The 19,287-nt window shown below is 56.7% G+C and overlaps 2 protein-coding genes across 3 annotated transcripts; one reads left to right on the top strand and one right to left on the bottom strand.

Moving 5' to 3' along the window:
* Window positions 1-5,619: 5,619 nt before the first annotated feature.
* SMIM29 (small integral membrane protein 29) lies at window positions 5,620-8,229 on the top strand. Of its 2 annotated transcripts, none has more exons than XM_038553783.1 (5): window positions 5,620-5,773; window positions 6,848-7,031; window positions 7,229-7,254; window positions 7,592-7,697; window positions 7,853-8,229. In XM_038553783.1, exons 2-5 carry the CDS (start codon window positions 6,921-6,923, stop codon window positions 7,916-7,918), a joined length of 309 nt encoding a protein of 102 aa, XP_038409711.1. In that variant the 5' UTR covers window positions 5,620-5,773; window positions 6,848-6,920; the 3' UTR covers window positions 7,919-8,229. The 2 variants fall into 2 exon arrangements, with proteins under 2 accessions (XP_038409711.1, XP_038409712.1); XM_038553784.1 differs by having other exon boundaries at window positions 5,761-6,049.
* A 218-nt stretch (window positions 8,230-8,447) lies between these two features.
* On the bottom strand, window positions 8,448-17,815 carry HMGA1 (high mobility group AT-hook 1). Its single transcript, NM_001003387.1, is given in 6 exon segments — window positions 8,448-9,784; window positions 11,151-11,201; window positions 11,786-11,869; window positions 13,631-13,809; window positions 17,382-17,495; window positions 17,743-17,815. Coding segments are annotated over 4 exon segments (324 nt in total). The 5' UTR covers window positions 13,766-13,809; window positions 17,382-17,495; window positions 17,743-17,815; the 3' UTR covers window positions 8,448-9,730.
* Window positions 17,816-19,287: the final 1,472 nt, after the last annotated feature.

The following is a 19,287-nucleotide window of genomic DNA, read 5'->3' as shown; positions in this document are numbered from 1 at the left end:
AAAGTTACACTTACTAAAAAATAAATAGCTAAAATAAAGTACTGATAAGAAGGGGGGAAAACTGTCAACCAAGAATTCTATATCCAGAAAAACTATCCTTCAAAATTAAGAAGACATCCTCAGATAAACAAAAATTTATGGAATTTATTGCTAGTAACCTGCCCTACAAGAAATGTTAAAGTGACTCCATCGGAGTGAAATAAAAAGGCACTAGATGATAACTCAAAGCCACATAAAGAAATAAAGATCACTGGTAAAGGTAACTACATGGTAAATATTTAAAACTAATATTATTGTATTTTTGGTATGTAAATCCTCCTTTTTGTTTCTTACATGATTTATAAGATAGATGCATAAAACAATGATCATAAATCTTTTTTTAAAAATATTTTTAGGGATCCCTGGGTGGCGCAGTGGTTTAGCGCCTGCCTTTGGCCCAGGGCACGATCCTGGAGACCTGGGATCGAATCCCACGTCGGGCTCCTGGTGCATGGAGCCTGCTTCTCCCTCTGCCTATGTCTCTGCCTCTCTCTCTCTCTCTCTCTGTGACTATCATAAATAAATAAACATTTAAAAATATATTTTTATTTATTTATTCATGATAGAGAGAGAGACTTTTTTATGGCTCCAAATATGGTCTGTTTTGTTAAATGTTCTCGGGGCACAAACCCTACAGTACATTATCTTTTTTTTTTTTTTAAGATTTTATTTATTTATCCATAGAAACACAGAGAGAGAGAGAGACAGAGGCACAGGCAGAGGGAGAAGCAGGCTCCATGCAGGGAGCCCGACGTGGGACTCGATCCAGGGTGCCCAGGATCAAACCCAGGGCTGCAGGTGGCGCTAAACCGCTGCGCCACCGGGGCTGCCCACATTATCATTTTTTAAACACAGTTATCTTTTTTAAAGACTTAAGTGATAAGAGAAAAAGATGATATACTCAAGTAATTACCATTGCCAGAGCTCTCCATTCCTTTGGGAAGGTTCACATTTTTACATTTTCTTTTTGCCTGAAGAATTTCCTTTAACTTTTTTTGAAGTGCAGGTCTGCTAGTGATGAATTCTCTAAGTTTTTATATATCTGACGATGTCTTTATTTCACCTTTGTTTTTGAAAGATATTTTTTATGAAGTTTTAATTTGAATTCCAGTATAGTTAACATACAGTGTTATATTAGTCTCACGTATATCATATAGTGATTGAACAGTTTCATACATTACTCAGTGCTCAACACAACAAATCACTTCTCAATCCCCATCACCTGTTTCACCCATCCCCCTGCCCACCTCCCCTCTGGTCACCATCAGTTTGTTCTCTAGAGTTAAGAATCTATTTCTTGGTTTCTCTCTCTCTCTCTTTTTCCCTTTGCTCACAATTTTTTTATTTCTTACATTCCACGAGTGAAATATTATATTTGTCTTTCTCTGATTTACTTTGCTTAGCATTTATACTAGTTCCATCCACATTGTTGAAAATGGCAAGATTTTATTCTTTTTTGTGGCTGAAAAATACTCCATTGTATATTTATACCATATCTTCTTTATCCATTCATCTATCCACAGACCCCTGGATAGATGGTCTATCTATAGGTTCTTCCATAATTTGGCTATTGTATATTTTTGAAAGATATTTTTGCCTAATGTTCTACATTGGGAGGTTTCCTTTTTTTTTTTTAATTTTTATTTATTATTTATTATAGTCACAGAGAGAGAGAGAGAGAGAGAGAGAGAGAGAGGCAGAGACATAGGCAGAGGGAGAAGCAGGCTCCATGCACCGGGAGCCCGACGTGGGATTCGATCCTGGGTCTCCAGGATCGCACCCTGGGCCAAAGGCAGGCGCCAAACCGCTGCGCCACCCAGGGATCCGGGAGGTTTCCTTTTGATGTTTTAAAGATATTGCTTCACTGTCTTCTTACATGAATTATTTTGGGTGGAACTTTAATGTCATACTTTGTTTCTCTGTATATTACATCTTTTAAGATTTTCTCTTTATTACTCATTTTAAGCAATTTGACTATAATATGCCTTCGTATAGTTTTCTTCGTGTTTCTTGTGCTTGGGGCTTACTGCGTTTCCTAGATCTGTGGGTTTATAATCTTCATTTCTTTTGGAAACCTTTCAGTCATTAGTTCTTCAAATATTTTTGTCACCTCACCCTCTCTTCTTCTGGGCCTCTCTACTTACTCATCTATTAGGCCACTTGAAATTGAATCCCACAATTCACTGATGCTCTTGTAATTTTATTCTAGATTCTTTTTTCTCTTTTTCATTTTCGATGATTTCTATTCTAATGCCTTCATGTACACGTATCTTTTCTTCTGCAATCCAATCTGCCACTAATCTCATTTGGTGTATTTTTCATCTTGGACATTGAAGTTTTCTTTTAAGATTTTTTTTTATATTTATTCATTCATGAGAGACACAGAGAGAGAGAGAGAGAGAGAGAGAGTGAGGCAGAGACACAGGCAGAGAAAGAGAAGCAGGCTCCCCACAGGGAGCCCGATATGGGACTCGGTGCCGGGACTCCAGGATCACGCCCTGGGCCCAAGGCAGACGCTCAACCACTGAGACACTCAGTTGTCCCAGACATTGAAGTTTTCATGTTTAGAAATTCAATTTGGAGGGACGCCTGGGTGGCTCAGTGCTTGGGCATCTGCCTTTGGCTCAGGGCGTGATCCTGGCGTCCCGGGATCCAGTCCCGCATCAGGCTCCCTGTGGGGAGCCTGCTTCTCCCTCTGCCTATGTCTCTGCCTCTCTAACACTCCATATCTCTCATGAATAAACAAAACCTTAAAAAAAAAAAAAAAGAAAGAAAGAAACTCAATTTGGGACTTTTAAATATCCTTCTTGTCTCTCCTTAACTTGTTAAGCATAAGGAATATAGTTATAACTGTTTTAGTGTTCTCCTTAGGTCTAACATCTTTCAGTTCTGGGTCAGTTTCAGTTGATTATAGATTGTGTTTTCCTGCCTCTTTGCATGTCTATTTATGAATCCATTTTTTTAGTGGATGCAACACATTAGGAATGTTACCTTATTGGGGGCTGGATAGCTGCATTCCTATACATCTTCTTGAGCTTTGTTCCGGAATGAATTTACATTACTTGTCAACAATTTGATCTTCTCAAGTGTTGCTTTTATGATTTGTTAGATAGGTCCAGAGCAGGGGGATGCAAGGATGAGTAAGGCATTAGTGAAAGGGGATACATAAGCCCACGCACTAACCATAGAAACATGGGTGAGGGAACAGTTCAAACTTTATCAGGGTGGCATGGTACAACCTCAGCTCTGCCCTATTTCTCCCTTTCCTTCATGCAACAGCATGATGAGAACAAGGAGGGCTGGAGTATTCCCTGGCCAGGCTTGGGGGGTGCCCTCTTGGGGTTTGAAGCCTTATCACAGGAACAAACCAGGCTTCAAATACAGACATGGAGCAGCCACTGGCACAAAGCTGACCAGGAAGAGGGACCCACCTGTCCTTCCATTCTGCTTCACCCTTGCTGATCACGAGGGCCTTGGGAAGTCATCACACACTGCTCAGGGCTTCAGCTTACTCATTTGTAAATTGGGGTTTACTGAGTGACGCTGAGACCCCAGTCCTTTCTACACACTGACTTAGCCAGTTGACCTCTAAGCCCACCCCTAGAGGGCCCTCAAGATATGTGGTCAGAAACTGTGGGGATGAGGACAGAGGTCATGTGTGTGGGCAGCCAGGGGGTTCTAAAACCAGTCTTTTGATCCTAACCTCTTGCAAGGTGAGGCAGGCCCTGCCTGGGGATGTGGCCTCCTCCCTCTGCCCTCAGCTCTGATAGAAGCCTGCGATGAGTGGTCTTCTTACTCTTCAGACTCAAAAGCCAGAGAACACCAAGGAATCCACCTGGAGCCTCCAGACCCAAGCATTTCTGTCATTCCTTTCCCCTTATCTCTGATTTCCTACCAGTCAGATGATGGTGTCTGAAGGCAAGAGGCCAGAGTTCCCAACTGCTCTCTGGTTCTAGATTGGGTCATCTCTGCATCAGACTTGCCCTGATCAACCTTCTTTGGAAAGGCCTGAGGAAACAGGCCAGACCAGACCAAATGGCTCAACCATGTCCGTGCCACTGGCTGTCTCTGGCAAGAATAAGGGGATCCAGTTAATCCCTCCATCTCCAGTAGCATCCAAGGACCCTGGAGGGCCTCAGCCTGGCTCAGCTCCCACAACTTTTATGTGGCTTTCATCCACTGCCAGCTGGAGTTTTCCTAACCGTGTGTGGATTGGGAAGAGAGGTTGGGAAGGTGTAGTACAAAGCTACACACGTACTTGAGGTAACATACGAGTGGAAGAAACAAGAGAGTTGGGAAGCCTGGGTGGCTCAGCGGTTAAGTGTCTGTCTTCGGCTGAGGTCGTGATCCTGGGGTCCCAGGATCGAGCCCCGCATGGGGCTCCCTGCGTGGAGCCTGCTTCTCCCTCTGCTGTGTCTCTGCCTGTCTCTAATGAATAAATAAATAAAATCTGAAAGAAAGAAAGAAAGAAAGAAAGAAAGAAAGAAAGAAAGAAAGAAAGAAAGAAAGAAAGAAAGAAAGAAGAAAGAAAGAAAAGAAAGAAAGAAAGAACGAACAAGAGAGATCCCTTGTATCCTTTGCCTAGCTTCCCTTTGCACAACTATACCAGAATATCACAGCCAGGGTGCTGACATCGGTAAGAATCCATCAATCCATCTCCAGTGTGTGGCATTAATGATCGCGCCAGTAAAGCTTCCGAATTTACCCACTTCTCAAGTTGCTGGTGACCCCGGGCGGGGACTGCACCCTGCTGTTGCACGTGGTGACCGGGCGGGGACTGCACCCTGCTGTTGCACGTGGTGACCCCGGGCGGGGACTGCACCCTGCTGTTGCACGTGGTGACCCCGGGCGGGGACTGCACCCTGCTGTTGCACGTGGTGACCCCGGGCGGGGACTGCACCCTGCTGTTGCACGTGGTGACCCCGGGCGGGGACTGCACCCTGCTGTTGCACGTGGTGACCCCGGGCGGGGACTGCACCCTGCTGTTGCACGTGGTGACCCCGGGCGGGGACTGCTCCCTGCTGTTGCACGTGCGCCGTCAAAACCGACGGAGGTTCGCGGGGGATCTAACAGGGCACGGTATGTGCCAGACTCCTTATCCGGGGCATCGTGTGATCCTCACAAGGGCCCGTGTGGCAGACGTTAGGACCCAGGCGCAGAAAAGGCTGGAGGCCAAGCGCGGGCCAGGTCCCACGGCCAGGCAGGGGCGAAGCCGGGCTGCCTGTTCCATGTGCCTCCGAGCACAGCGCAGAGGGCACCCTGGGCACCAGGAACACTCGCGGAGTCCTTGCGGGCCCCGGGCAGGGGAGAGCAGCCCGCGCCTGACCTAAGCTCGGGAGCCGCTTGGCGGGACACCCGGGCTGCACCCAGAAGGACGAGGAAGCCCGACGCAGGGACCACGGCCGCCTCGCGGGCCGCGCTCGCCGGGCTCCGCCCCGGGGGACGCCGGGAAGCCGCCCCAGCCCCGCCCCCACCCCGCGCGCTCTCCTCCCCCCGCTGCGCGGCGCTCGGCTGCCCCCTGCCGCCGGGGGGTGGGCCCTGCAGCCTGGGCCCTCGCCTCCGGATTGGCCGCTCCAGAAGCCTCCGGGCCGTCCGCCTTCCGCCACCGGATTGGCTGCGTCCCGGCGCTGAGGCCCCGCCCATTTCCCCGGGTCCTTTGATCACGCGCCTGCCGGCTCTTCCGGGGCCTGGGAGCAAGGCGAGGGCGTTCCTGTCCGGGCTGCGGCGGCGGGAGGTAAGGCACGATCGGGTGGGCCGGGCTGCAGAGCGCCGGCGCGGGGCCGCATCCCGGGGGGCCGGATTCCGGGAGGCCCGGGCCCTCTGCGCAACCCCCAAACCTCCCTCCCTCGGCCGAGTCGCCCAGCGCCGTGGGAACGACCTCCCACTCGCCGATGCTGGTCCGCATCCTCGGAGCGGCCCGACACCCGCCCCACCTCGGCATGTCCCCTCGACCATGGGACGGTGTGCATGCGACTGTGCAAGCTCGCTGCCCCCACGGACACCGGGACAGGTAGTTCATACCTCGCCGTCCAGTGGAGACCCAGGCGAAGCGGGGTCGGGGACTTGGGGTCTGCGTGAGGAGCCCATGGACCATCTCCTTGCATCTCTCGACGGGAACTGACCCTCTCACCTCCGCCTGGCAGCCCAGGCTAAGAGGGGAGGGACCTGGGCGGAGCCCCGGGTGGGGACCAGAGGGAGGTGACATCACCTCGCAGATACAATCCAGCCCTGCCCACCCGTGTCCACCCTGGCACGAGACCAGTAGGGGAGAGGCTGTCCCGGCTGTGTGTCTGCAGGAACGCCAGGGACCAGCCCGGCCTAGGGAGGGCCTATTGCCTAAAGTGTGGGGATTGGGCGAGACTGAGGCAGGCTCCTCCAGATGCTCCTGCCTCACCCCCGCGGCCCCCCAGTGCAGGACCCTCATGCTTTTTGTCAGATCTTTCCTTTTGCTCCAGTGGATAGGTGCTGGCAGCCCAGTGTCCGGAGGGGTTGCTACAGAAGCCCAGATCATGTATCTAAGCTTTTCTTGGTTCAGATGTGCAGATGTCTGGCCAGCACCTGACTGGGGCCTCACCCTGATTTGGGGGGATAGGGGCTGGGCAGGACTCTGGGCCTCCCCTTGGTGTCTTCTACATTCAGGGTATCCAGTGAGTCACTCACTGTAAGGTTAAACCCAGCACACTGACTTGGAGGATACCTCGTCCCAGTGCCCGACCCAAGTTTTGATACATCACCAGCTCCTGGGGAGGGATCCAGAGCTTGGCTGTCACTCTGGGTGAAATTGATAACCTCCCTTCCTCCTCCCCAGGGAGCCCAGTGGAGGCGCCCTCCCGAGGCTCAACTGCCCATGCTGACTACCCAGCCCTCCGGCTGCCGAGGTCATGAGTAACACTACAGTGCCCAATGCCCCTCAGGCCAACAGTGACTCCATGGTGGGCTACGTGCTGGGGCCTTTCTTCCTCATCACCCTGGTCGGGGTGGTGGTGGCTGTGGTAAGGAGTCCCCTCATAGGCACATAAACACCCACACCTCTGCTGAGGCAGAAGGGGGCGGGGCTGGTCCAGCCTGCACACATGGTCTCAGCTGTCCTGCTCTTACGCAAGTGGAGGGGTACAGGTGGGTGTCTCACTTGTGGGCTGTGCTCACTTGTGGGCTCAGCAGCCTCCGCAGCTGTGTGTCTCTGTTACAGGTAATGTATGTCCAGAAGAAAAAGCGGTGAGTGTCTCTGCCCCTATTGTTACCTCCCCTACATTCTGCTTACACTTCTTCCTGTAGGATCAGGTTCTCTACACACACGGTTAAGATGCCCCTCGGCTATCCTTATACAAGCCTGAAATTCCCTGCACCCCATTGTTAGGATTTCCTGCCCACCCTGGGCTTACCTACACGAGAGGCCCCTTATAAAATTGGGCTCCTATTCTTAGAACCCTAGTGTGCCCCTGAAGGCACCCACTGGAGGTCCCACTGCGTTGGGGAGTAGACACAGGGCTGTCAGGTGTTTGAAGGGAGTGGACACCCACCCTGGGCTGAGCTCCCCTCCCCTGCTCCCCAGAGTGGACCGGCTTCGCCATCACCTGCTCCCCATGTACAGCTACGACCCTGCTGAGGAGCTACATGAGGCTGAGCAGGAGCTACTGTCTGATGTGGGGGACCCCAAGGTGAGCACTCTGGGGCTCCGGGATAATTAGCCGAGGTCCAGCTGCTGCGTTCCCATCCATACTCCCCTCCCCCACGTGGGCCGGGCTAGTGGGGTATCCCCATGGTTGTGCTGAGGCCCAGGAACTCCACCCCATGGCCCCATCTCTCCCCACAGGTGGTCCATGGCTGGCAGAGTGGCTACCAGCACAAGCGGATGCCCTTACTGGATGTCAAGACCTAACCAGACCCCTCCCAGCTCTCCAGAACCATAGGATCTGGGGCGTGCCCTGGGCCTGCAGTCTGCTGCCTCCCTCTCCGCTAGCACTCACCCAGCTCCCCCTGCTGGGAACTGTCTCCTCTTTCCACCCATCCCCAGCAGCACCTCACTCCCCCACCCTCCACAGGGCCCTCAGCCCTGTGTGACAGGGTGCAGCCAACCACCCACCGTCTCATGGGCACCACCTGGCTTTGAACGAGTTTCCACGGTGACAGGGCCTAATGTATAGTATTCAGTATATATATTTTGTAAATAAAATGTTTTGTGGCTAGGGGTATTTTTTTTTTTTTTCCCAAGAAAGGCTTAAATTACCTTCCCTGGAGCTAATACTTCTCTTCCCCTCTCCTGAGCTGAACAGAGCCCTTGGGTAAGCCACCCCCTCAACTAGATCTTTGGCTTCCACACACCTTTCACAACTACCCCAGGTGCCCACCAGAGGAAGACTCCAGTCCAGAAAAGGATATTTTTTTTATTCAAGTAACTGCAAATAGGAAACCAGATGGGGGGGCCCCAGGCTGGGACAAATAATGACTACCTCCTCCCCAGCAGAACAGGGGGAGAAGGTGGCCCCTACACCCTTGACGGTCTATACAGGCCCCCCCCCTCACTCTGCTGCAGCATCCTAGGGGCAGAGCCCCACCTTCCCTGGGACTGGGGTAATCGGTAACCCAGCCTGCTCTGCCCTGGGGCCCTTCCCCTAAGAGTCTCGGAGGAGGGGATGTGGGCAGGACAGGAGGAGGCAATGAGGATGAACATTTGGCGCTGGTCACAGCAGCAATGACAGATGTCTAAGAATGGAAACATTGAACAAAAACAACACAACTGTCCAGAGGTAGTTTGTGAACAGAGGAAAAGATGGAACCAGAACCTTGGGGGGTGGGGAGGAGCAGAAGGGTGGGAGTGGGCAAGGCTAGCTCCTTGTTATCAGTGCCCCATGTAAGGAAAGGGGATACTGAGGCCGAGGGGGAAGCGCATGGGGTTGGGCAGGCGCTCTAGCCCACCTCAGGTGGCTGCCACAGGGACCGTGGACCTCCTGAGCCTCACCTGGATAAAGGGGGGGAATGCATTTCCCTCACTGCAACAGATTCCAGGAAGGAAGGTGGGCTGGAGCCCATTTAGAGTAGGGGGGGCTCAAACCCCTCCTGCCTTCCTTCCTGTGCCCAAAGGGGGCTGTCTGACCCAGAGCAGGGACCAGGCAAAGTGGGAAGGAAGAGAAGTGGGTGTGAACCGCACCTAATGAAACACAGGTCAGTCGGGGGGCGTCTTGGGGCCGAGTGCCCCTCCCTACCGGCCATACCTGCTGCTGCCAGTGCTGTGGAGTGGGGCAGATCAGAATGAGATGGGCGCTTGGGCCCCTTTTAAGGCCAGGGGAGCCCTCCCAGGCCCCTTAGTGGGTAGCCAGAGGAAGAAAGGGGAAGCAGAAGGGATTCCCCCCCCAAAGCCAAGAGCCCGGTCAGCGATGTCCCCACCACTGAGCAGGAGGATGCGGCAGGGGCAGGGCATACGGTGCAGTGGGAAGTCAGCCTTGTCTGGAAGGGCAAGTGTGCGTGTGGGTGGAGGGGTCACTGGAAACCAAGACCAAAGGAGACGGCTCCCCACTCGGGCCTTGGGGCCCCGCAGCGGCTGGTGTGCTGTGTAGTGTGGTGGTGAAGGCGCAGGGGGGTGGCGGGGAGGCGTGGGTCTGGGGGAAGGGGCAGGGGCGGTGGGAGCGGAGCGGAGCTGTCCAGTCCCAGAAGGAAACTGCCCCTCGGTGAAGGAGCGGGCGGCACGGCGCGGTCACTGCTCCTCTTCGGAGGACTCCTGCGAGATGCCCTCTTCTTCCTCCTTCTCCTGTGAGGTGGACAGGGCAGTCAGTGGGAGGGGCAGGCACAGGCCAGGATCGCTCCCACCCCTCCCCGGGCTCCCTGGCTCTCCAGAAGGGGGATGAGTCAAGGCTGAGTGTGTGAGTGACTCAGCAACCTCCACGGCCCAGTTTCATTCATAAAAAAGGAAGAATTTAGAGGGAGGGAAAAAAAAAACCCCACACACATGCTGCTCTTGCACCAGGCCAGGCCCCCTTGGCCCCCGGGCCTGTGGTGGACATGGCAGGACCCGCAGAGCCCCGTGTGGCACTGAGCTGCAGCCTGAGGAAGTGAGTGGCTCTCTGTAGGAAGAGAAGGGAGAGGTGGCCAGAAAGAGGAAGCGGGAAGGGGCGGCTGCGGGGTGTGCTGGGTGCAGTGCCGGGGAACCAGGTGGCCTTGGCCCGCAGAGGCAGCTGATGGGCCATGGACTGACCCCGGGCCAGGGCGGGGAGGAAGGGGAAGTGTGTGCCGCCGGGGCTCACTCACTGGGCGGGAATGTCGGGACACCACATGGGCCTGCGGCCCCCGTGCCAGGCACAAACTCCAAAACAACTTGTTTCCTGTTACTCACTCCTGGGGCCGGGCCAGCACCCCCTAACTCCCCTCCTCACCCTGGTGGTGGCTCAGCTCGAGGAATGAAGGCCTTGAGATCAGATTGGGGGGTGGGGTAGGTAGGAAAAGGCCAGAAAGAGCAGGCTGGGGTGGCCTTAACTTCAGTATAGGCCCTAGAAGCAGCCTCCTGGACTCCGCCTACCTTCTTTCATTAACAGGTGTTGGGGGCGGGGGGGGGGGGGGGGGGGGGCTCAGAATCGGATGGTCCCAGTTGAGGTGCTGAGTGGGATCACCTCTCTGCTCCCACAGAGCACTACCCACCTGCCCCAGGGCTGAGCTCCTTTGCTGCTGCTTCCTTCGCTACCCAAGAGCGTGGGGAGGACAGACCTCACCCTATGCTCATAGTCTTCTTTCCTCATTTCTATAATGGGGCCCGGGGGTGGGAGACTAGATGACCTCCAAGTTCCCCCTAGAAATGGAGTCTGTTCTAGGAGTAGAGGAAAGAGAAGTAGCCCCAACCCACCAGGGCAGGGCAGGGGTCAGAGTCTGGTTTGTCCCCAGGACCCTTCACTTCTCAGGGACACAGCCCTTTAAAAGCCGTGGGCTGGGTGCCAGGACCCTCGGCCACACGCACATCCTCTCCCTCTCCAGGCCTGGGTAGAAAGAATGATGATGTCCCACTAGGATTCCTGGCTCAGGTTGGGCAAAGCCATCTTCCCAGGCAGAGCACGCAGGACTAATCTGTCACCCATTCTTAAACACCCTCCCAGGAAGTAAGAAACCGCCGCCATCCCTTCACCTACCAGTTTTTTGGGTCTGCCCCTCGGTTTCCTCCCTGGAGTTGTGGTAGTTTTCTAGATGGTCAGAGAAAAAGATCCACTAAGTTGAAAAACATCCCTACCACTGCTCACCGGATGCCCAGTGCCCCACCAGGATGGGGAGGGACCGAACCACCTACCTCTGCTCAGGGCAGCCTGGGACTCCCTCAGCCTGCGGGCCCACCCGAAGCCAGCTGGTGATGACTGGCTAGCCACACTGCACCCCCCCCCCAATATACACACACGCCCCCCACTCCCTCCTCCACCCATGACTCAGAGGATATGAGTCGTGTCTCAGAAAAAATAAAATAAAAAACAAAACAACTTCTCTGAGAGACTGATGCCACTGTAAATCTGGCCTACCCTGCTTGGCCCCATTTCTCTGGGGATTCAGGGGACCCCGGAATGGAACGGAACATGGTCAGCCTAGGGAGTGATGGAACTACCCCTTCACTCTTCCCCATTCACCTTTCTCCAGACAAGGAGAGCTATGGGGCTTCTAACTGGATTTCCCCATCGTCCTGTGCAGGCCTGAGTGCCCACCAGTGAGGAGTCAGTCATTGCCCTGCTGTCCCCAGTTTGCCAAGACCCACTGCCACCCGTGCCTCCTTCATCCTTACCCGGGTCTTGGCAGCACCCTTGTTTTTGCTCCCCTTTGGTCGGCCCCGAGGTCTCTTAGGTGTTGGCACTTCACTGGGTTCCTTCTGCAAAGGCAGGTGGGATAATCGGACACAGATGCCATCTGCCCCACCCCTTTCGAGACACAGCTCTCCCCTCCACCCCAAGTCAGCCAGCCATCACCCTGACCCAGAAATCCACAGGCACCACAGCAGGCAAGCCCTCCAGACCCAAGTTCTCGCTCTATTTTGCAAAGCCCCTCCCGTGCTTCCCTGTGACAACAAAATGACAAGAAACCAGAAAAGGGAAAGGGGTCATAGGGCAGAAAAACCCATCCGGCAGCTCTGCCACCAATGGGCCCTAAGCTCTCAGGCAAGACCCAGAATGCTTGGGACTCAGTCTCCTCAACTGCAAATGGTGAGAAGACTTCCCTCACAGAGCATCAGAGCCTCAAGGAAGGGTGCAGAAGTGTCCCCCACTGGGCCAATACCACGCCCCAGCCCCTGGGGGAATGCAGAAGAGGATAAACACCCCCCAACCAGAGGGAGCCTCCAACCACTACCTGCAAACCAAACTCCCTCCAGGCTTTGTCCCAGGGAGGGAAATCAGGCCCGGATGTCAGAAACCAAGAGATCCCTGCCGTAGTCGCCGGTGAAATTTACTAAGCCTGACTAAGCCTGACGGAATAAAAAGCTGCTGCATAATGCACAGAAGCTGGACAGTAAAGGCAGGTCAGCTACGGTTTCGGGGTAGCTGCCCACAGGCTGTTTGGAACTATAGTCCAGTAACCCAAAACACCCCCCACCACCACCCAGACACCCGGCTGCAGACCCCAGCTACCTAGCAAGAGGTGGAGGCCGAGGGAATGAGACAAAAAGACCAACTCCCTCCACACTGTGGGCTGTGCCAGGGGCAGCTGAAGCCCACCACTCTGACTTCTCAGGGCTCATGTCTCCCCGCAGTCAGTACCTCCCGTGCTCTCCATCCTACAGGTAGGAGAAGCCTGAGGCCCACGGAGCAAAGAGCAAGGGTTGACCTGGACCCCTGGCCTCTGGCCCTCACCCCTGCAGCCCCTCCGAGAGAATCCAAGATCTCCACCAAGTGACAGGTGCTCCCCCGACAGCCTCACAGGCCATGCTCCCTAGGGTGCCCCAAGGGGCCAGGCTGGCCTTCTAACCCTGTGGAACCTCAGTGGTGGCCAGCACCAGGGTTCCCAGAGTCCCACTCCTATGACAACTTCCCCACATTTTCTGTTCTTGGGCTTCCGTTTCCTTTTACGGAGCCAGAGTGGTGCCTGGGCCCAGGGCCGCTTGAAGCCAGGCCTGTGGACAGGTGCAGCCCACAAGCTTTGTTATAGGTCTGGGATAAGGAAGTACGGAGTTGACAGTTAAGTATTTAGTAACTTTTATGGCTAATGGACAGACAAGTATGTGCCGTGAGCCTAAGGATTAGAAACACAGGACTTAGACATATATGTAAACTCCTCTTTACTGTGTTTTTGTAAACATGCTGGTCTATCCACAACAGCCTGGACATAAAGGGTGGGTAGTTTACCAGGATGTGAGCATGAGGTCACTTCTGGCTTGGATTATCTGGCATGGGCTCAGGGGTCACTCAAATTTCTCAGCCCCCCCCCCCAAAAAAAAAAAAATTTCTCAGCCCCCACTTCTCTCCTGGGGTCTCAGGAGCTGACCAGGGTTGGCATGTGTGGGGTGCATGTTTGGAGTGAGCGCACACCGACATGCAGCATGGATTCTGCAGCCCTCTACTCCAGCTGTCACTTGCTCAGACACGTGGCACCTCCCTAACCCAAAGGGGGTAAACCGAGCAAAGGTTTGGACACCCACCTGACTCCCTACCAGCGCCGTCCCGGGACTCACCGGAGGCTGCTTGCGCGGCCGGCCCCGCCCTCGCTTCTCAGTGCCGTCCTTTTCCTGCTTGGAGGCCAAAGGCTGGCTGGACTTCGAGCTCGACTCGCTCATCTTCCCTTCTCTCTGGAGCAGGTGGAGGAGCGACGGCTGGGATGCTAGGGAGCAGGAGAAGTTGTTTTAAACACGACATCTTGCTTCAGCCACCTCCTATCTCCTTCACCACTTCCACCCTCCAAATGCACTGTAGGACCCTGCCTACTCCTAGGGCTACCCAGGATTCCTGACATCCTGAGGATGGGATGAGGGGGAATCCCTGGGTGGCTCAGTGGTTTAGCGCCACCTTCAGCCCAGGGTGTGATCCTGGAGTCCTGGGATCAGGTCCTGCATCGGGCTCCCTGCATGGAGCCTGCTTCTCCCTCTGCCTGTGGTCCCTGTCTCTCGCTGTGTGGGTCTCTCATGAATAAATAAATAAAATCTTAAAAAAAAAAAAAAAAAAGCCTTAAAAAAAAAAAAAAAAAGGATGGGGAGTTGTGGGGGGTGTCTACCCAGCCCGGGCAGGCTGCTACAGGGTGGGGCTGGGCCGTTGGCCCTAATCAGCTCCTTATCTCCTGCTCAGAAGGGTGCTTTGTTGTCCTGCCACCCCCACGGGGCCCAGGCTCAAGAGGCACAGCCAAGCTCAGATGTATTTCTGCAGGTGAGGCCACCTAGACGGAGGTGTAGGTTGGGGGGTCCTCACACTGCCCAAGGTCCCTCTGTCTAGCCAGCTGCCCTTTCTCTTAGAGAAAAGCAAGCCTGAATGGCTCACAGTCAACAGGGGAGGAAAGGGAAGCAGAATCAATCAGCCCCAGACAGCCAGGGCCATCAGTACCCCCCCACCTGGCCAAGAGAGTTGCCTATCTGCCACGGCCCAAGCCTCAGGACCAACTGCGACACTCCACATCAATCACCTGGCCAGGGGTGGTGCCCACCCCACCACTTAGGTCTCCTCTCTGCTCTCCCTGGGCAAGAGCCTTGGGGATTCAAGGCTGGGAACAGTTTGGGAAGGGGGAAGATGGCCAAAATTGTAGTAGGGGAGGAAAACCCAAAGCCCTTTCCCCTTATCCCCACCCCACCCACCTGGAGTCAAATAAAATCTTCCCCTTTGATGCCTGCTTTCAGGAGGGGCAGAATTTCTCCACTGAGATGGATCCTTCTAGCAGATGCTGGCTGCCCTCCCTCCCTCCCACCCCCCCAGCCCTGGCAGAGCTGGTCCTCAAAGCTTCTTTTCTAGCATTTTCCCTCTTCTTAGAGGCCGTTTTGGGTTTAATCAGCCCCACTAATTTTGAGTTTACATAAAACCTCCCACTGCAAGGAGCACCTGCACCCCGGATTAGGGTGGCTCTTCCAGAGGCTTAAAACACAGTGAGGGTCCTCCCCTCCCCCATCCCATTTCCCCTCTTGTCTTTCCAGTTGCAGAGACAGGAGACCCGGGAGACCTAGGACTCTGTACCTCCCTGGTAACAGATCCCTGGTTGCCCTTGGGAAAGGGCGGGCCCACACAGCTACACTTCCAAAAGACCTCCATCTGTAAAATGGGGTAATGGGAAGACATCTACCCCAACTCCCTCTTCCAAACTGATGTCAAAGATTAAACCAGATCATAGTTAAATGATCATCATAGTCAAGATCATAGTTAAATGCGTCAACATAAAGTCCTCACTTCAATCAAAATGAGAACTAGAATATTCGAAAATGACTTTTCTTTCACCTATTTCAGATTTTCAGACACATTTCCAATTTTAACTTAGCCAAGAGAAAAGAAAGTTTTTTTGCAAACTTGTGATTTTTGGAGGGCTTGAGGCCCCCATCCTCAAGCATCACGATTCTCCAGACGGTGAGACTTTGGTAATTATTCTATTTTATAATATTTCAGACTTGAAGACCCTTTTAAACAAGGTGGTTGGTGATTTATCCTGCTCCGTCATTAGTGGCTTGGCCTGCTCTGTAATTACAGGCAGTGATTAGAATCTTATATTACACCACAGGTTCCCCTTCAAGCTAAACATCAAAATTAATCAGTCTAAATGAGCACTGACCTCACATGAGGTCTGCAGAAGGCCCCCTCACGGAGGGGGTTCCAGTTGGGCCAAGCCAGCCCCTAATCCCAGAAAGCCTGGGCCCAGCATGCCTGAGAATCCTGGTGGGTCTCCGGGAAAGTTCCTGCATCATCTGGAGATCCCCCCACCACCTCATACTCCTGGGGACCCCTTTAATCCACTCTCCAACTCCCTCCCCTTCCAGGCCTCCAGGAACTGAATGAAGGCCTGAAGCCCTCTCTCGGTAGGGCTTGTCTCTTCTTCCACCTGTTTCTGAATATCAGAAGCCTGGCTGGCGAAGCCATGTTTAGGGCCCAACCTGAATCCTTCTGTATGTAATGAGCCTTTCTGGGCCTCAAGCTTGCCCCTCCACACACCGTGCATGCAATGGGTCTTCCACAAATGCACACGAGTCTACGAGCACAACCCTAGGAAATCATCATGGGGCTCCCTTGTTTTCCGGAAAAAAAGTAGCCCAGAGAGGCCTGAGGAGTTGCCCAAGGTCACACAGCAAGTTGGTGAGGAAAGAGAGGTTGTTACCGGCGACCCCTCTAGCCCGGGACTTTTCTTTCCTTACCCTCCTGGAGACTGATTAAAGTCTCTGTCGCCCCCTGCTCCAGACCCGGCCCCAGGGTGACTCTGCAAGTGTCTGGGCCGGGCCGTTGCAGGTCAGCCAACGAAACTAGGGGCCCGAGCGCGCGGGGGGAGGGGCACGGGCTGCTCTCGCAGGCGCGGGAAACTGGTGCACCCCGACCGCATGCACCGCCACGCGGGTGCACCCGGCCCCACTTCCTGCCAGAGGGGGCACCCAAGCCCGCCTTGGGGCAGGAAACCTGGCGCGCGCGGGCGCGGGGTAGAGGAAGAAAGCCACCTCCCTCCGCGCCCTCCCCGCAAAATAAAGCTCCAGAAAAAAAAAAAAAAATTGAAACGGGGAGTCAGAGGGACTAGTTCCAACAGAGCCCTGCAAAGCAGAGAAACCTGTTTGTGGGGGCGGAGGGCAGGCCCGGCCCCGGGGGCTGAAGAGGCGCGGGCCGGGCCAGAGGTGGGGTCGGGGTGAAGCCCCAAACCCAGGGCCGCGCGGTTCGGCCTCCTCTGCGTAGGGGGGCACCAGGAGGAAGGCCGAGCGGGAGCAGAGCTGAATTGCGGGGCTCCCGCCCATCCCCCTCACTTCTAGAACTTCCCCGGGCTGCGGGGGTCGCCCGGCCCCCCACTCGCCCGCCTCGCCGCAGCCCGCTCCTCTCCCCACCCCCCACAGCCCGGGCCCCGGCTCGGGCTCGGGCTCGGGCTCCAGCGGGAGCGGCGGCCGCGCGAGGTGCACCGGGCTCCGCCGGGTGCACAACTCGCGCTCGCCGCAGCCGCGCGCCCCCTCCCCCACCGCGCGCCTTTCCCGGGTCCCCGCCCCCCGCAGGGCACCCGCGGCGCGGGGGAAGGGGTGCGGGCGCCCTCCCCGCGCCGCGGGGCCCCGCCGCCCGCCCCCGCGCCGCGCGGCCCTCCCCCGCCGCCGGCTCGCGCAGCCCCGGCCTGGGAATAAAGCCGGAGGCGCGCGCTGCAGCCCCGGGCGGCTCGCAGGAGGGGCGGCGTGCGGGCGGGGGCGCGGGCGCCCCCCTCCTCCGCCGCCGCCGCCGCCGCCGCGGGCCCCGGGGACGACTCACCGCGAGCTCGGCCGCCGGCCTGCGGTGCGCGCTCCGGGCTGCCGGGAGCGACGGTGCTGGGCGCTGAGGACCGGCCTGGCTCCGCCGCCGCCGCCGCTGGTAGCAAATGCGGATCTGAAACCGGGAGAGAGAGCAGAGGCGCTCAGAGACCGCCGCCGCCGCGTGCTCGCCGCCCAGGCCCCCGCGGGGTATTTATCTGTCACATTCAGGCGGGGGGACAAAAATATTCGCCCTCCCCCGAAGGATGGCGAGGGGCAGGAAGCTAGGCACGGCCCGTGCGCGGCCTCAATAAATAAATAATTTAATTAAATGATAGATACATAAAAAAAAAAAGAAGCCACCGGAGGGGCCGCGAACTCACGCCTTCTTGGAGCCGCGCCAGCGCCAGAAATAGCCCGGGCTCGGAGTCCCAATTAGAGGAGCGCAGCCCCGGCTCAGGGGAGCTTAAAAAGAGCGACCCAGGGGCAGGGGGGACGGGCCCGCCCGCGCCAGCCGTGTCACTGTGGGGGGCGGGGCCATGCAAATGAGCCCGGGGATTTAAAAGGGCGGCCGCCCGCCAGCCGCCGCCGCCGCGCGGGTGGGTGCTGACGCCCGGGAGGGGTGCGCGGGAGGCCTGGGCTGGGAACCCGAGGCCACGATCCCCTCTACTGTCCCGGGCCGGGAGCCCGGGGAGGGTGCATAGAGTGGGAACGCCAAGGAGCTTTCCGCGGGGGGAGAGGGGAGGGCGTCCTCACAGCCTGGAACGGGGCGGGGGGGCGGTCCTGGGAGGATCACCTCCAGGGACCTTCCGGGCGCGTGGGCCCGGCGCCCGCGGGGCGCGCTGGGTGTGGGCGGGCGTTAGTGCCCGCGGGATCCGCGCGGGCGGGCGGGGGCGGGGAGGAACGCGCCCGGGAGAATTCCGCGGCCTACCCGCCGCCCCAGCGCCCAGATTCGCGGCTCGCAGATTCCCCTGGGCGGACAGGTGTCAGCATGTGCATTTCAGTGCCAACCTGCGTGTGGCTGACTGGTGAAATACAAGTCTTGTGAAATCCAAACGTGAAACTTGTGAAATCCCGAGTTCTCGCTTATTAATGGCCGCGAGTGAGCCGTCATCCAGGTGCAGCCTCCAAGCGAAGCAAACGATTGGCTCGCTTGCAGGTAAACCCGAGGGTGGACTCGTCCCTCCAGGGGGCTCGCGTGGTGCTTGGAGATACGCCTACCCACTGGGTGCCCTAGCCTTCTCCGCTGCGAAGGAGAACGAGAAAGCGTGAGCCCACGGTCGCCTGGAAGCACTTTGAGGGCAGGGACTGGGTCGACGCGAGCCGTCCCCGCCACGCCTGGCCCGCCCGGCGCCACAGAGACTTGTTGCACCGACGAGGAGGAAGCCAAAGTCGAAAGATGGCGGGGAGGGCGGTGGGAGAAGAAAGGGCGCTGTCGAGAGCGGCGCGCCCTGCAGGCCGGGTCCGGGCCTCCTCGGGCGCACCTCCCGCCCCTGGTCCCCGCGGCTGCCCTCCACACCTCCCGTGATGCAGGGAAATGCAATGCGGCCCAGTGACACACGGCTGTGACTCATGTTTTTCTTTGCTCCCCTCCTTCCTCCCCGGCCGGCCGAGGCCCCAGCCCAGCCCCCTCCTCAGGGGGCGAGCGGGCGAAGGAGGGGGCCGCCAGGAAAACCCTGCGCCCGCAGTGGAGGCGGGGTGGGGAGCCGGAGGGGCCGGGCCTCCTACTTTCAGGAATGTTTCAGGAATGTTTCCGGTGGGGGTGGGGAGCAGCGCGGGATGGGCCCAGCCCCCACCCGGGGCGGCGGGCCGGCGCTCGGGGCCGGGGGCAGCACGTGCTCGGCCGGGTGGGGGCGGGGGCGGGGGCGCCGGGGCGGGAAGGCGCCGGCGGCCCCGGGCGCGGGTTCAGCCAGGAGGGCGCGCGGGCC

Source organism: Canis lupus, chromosome 12, assembly GCF_011100685.1.
Source record: "Canis lupus familiaris isolate Mischka breed German Shepherd chromosome 12, alternate assembly UU_Cfam_GSD_1.0, whole genome shotgun sequence".
In the NCBI taxonomy this organism is placed as follows: Eukaryota; Metazoa; Chordata; class Mammalia; order Carnivora; family Canidae; genus Canis; species Canis lupus.
This window is presented reverse-complemented; position numbering and strand designations above follow the sequence as displayed.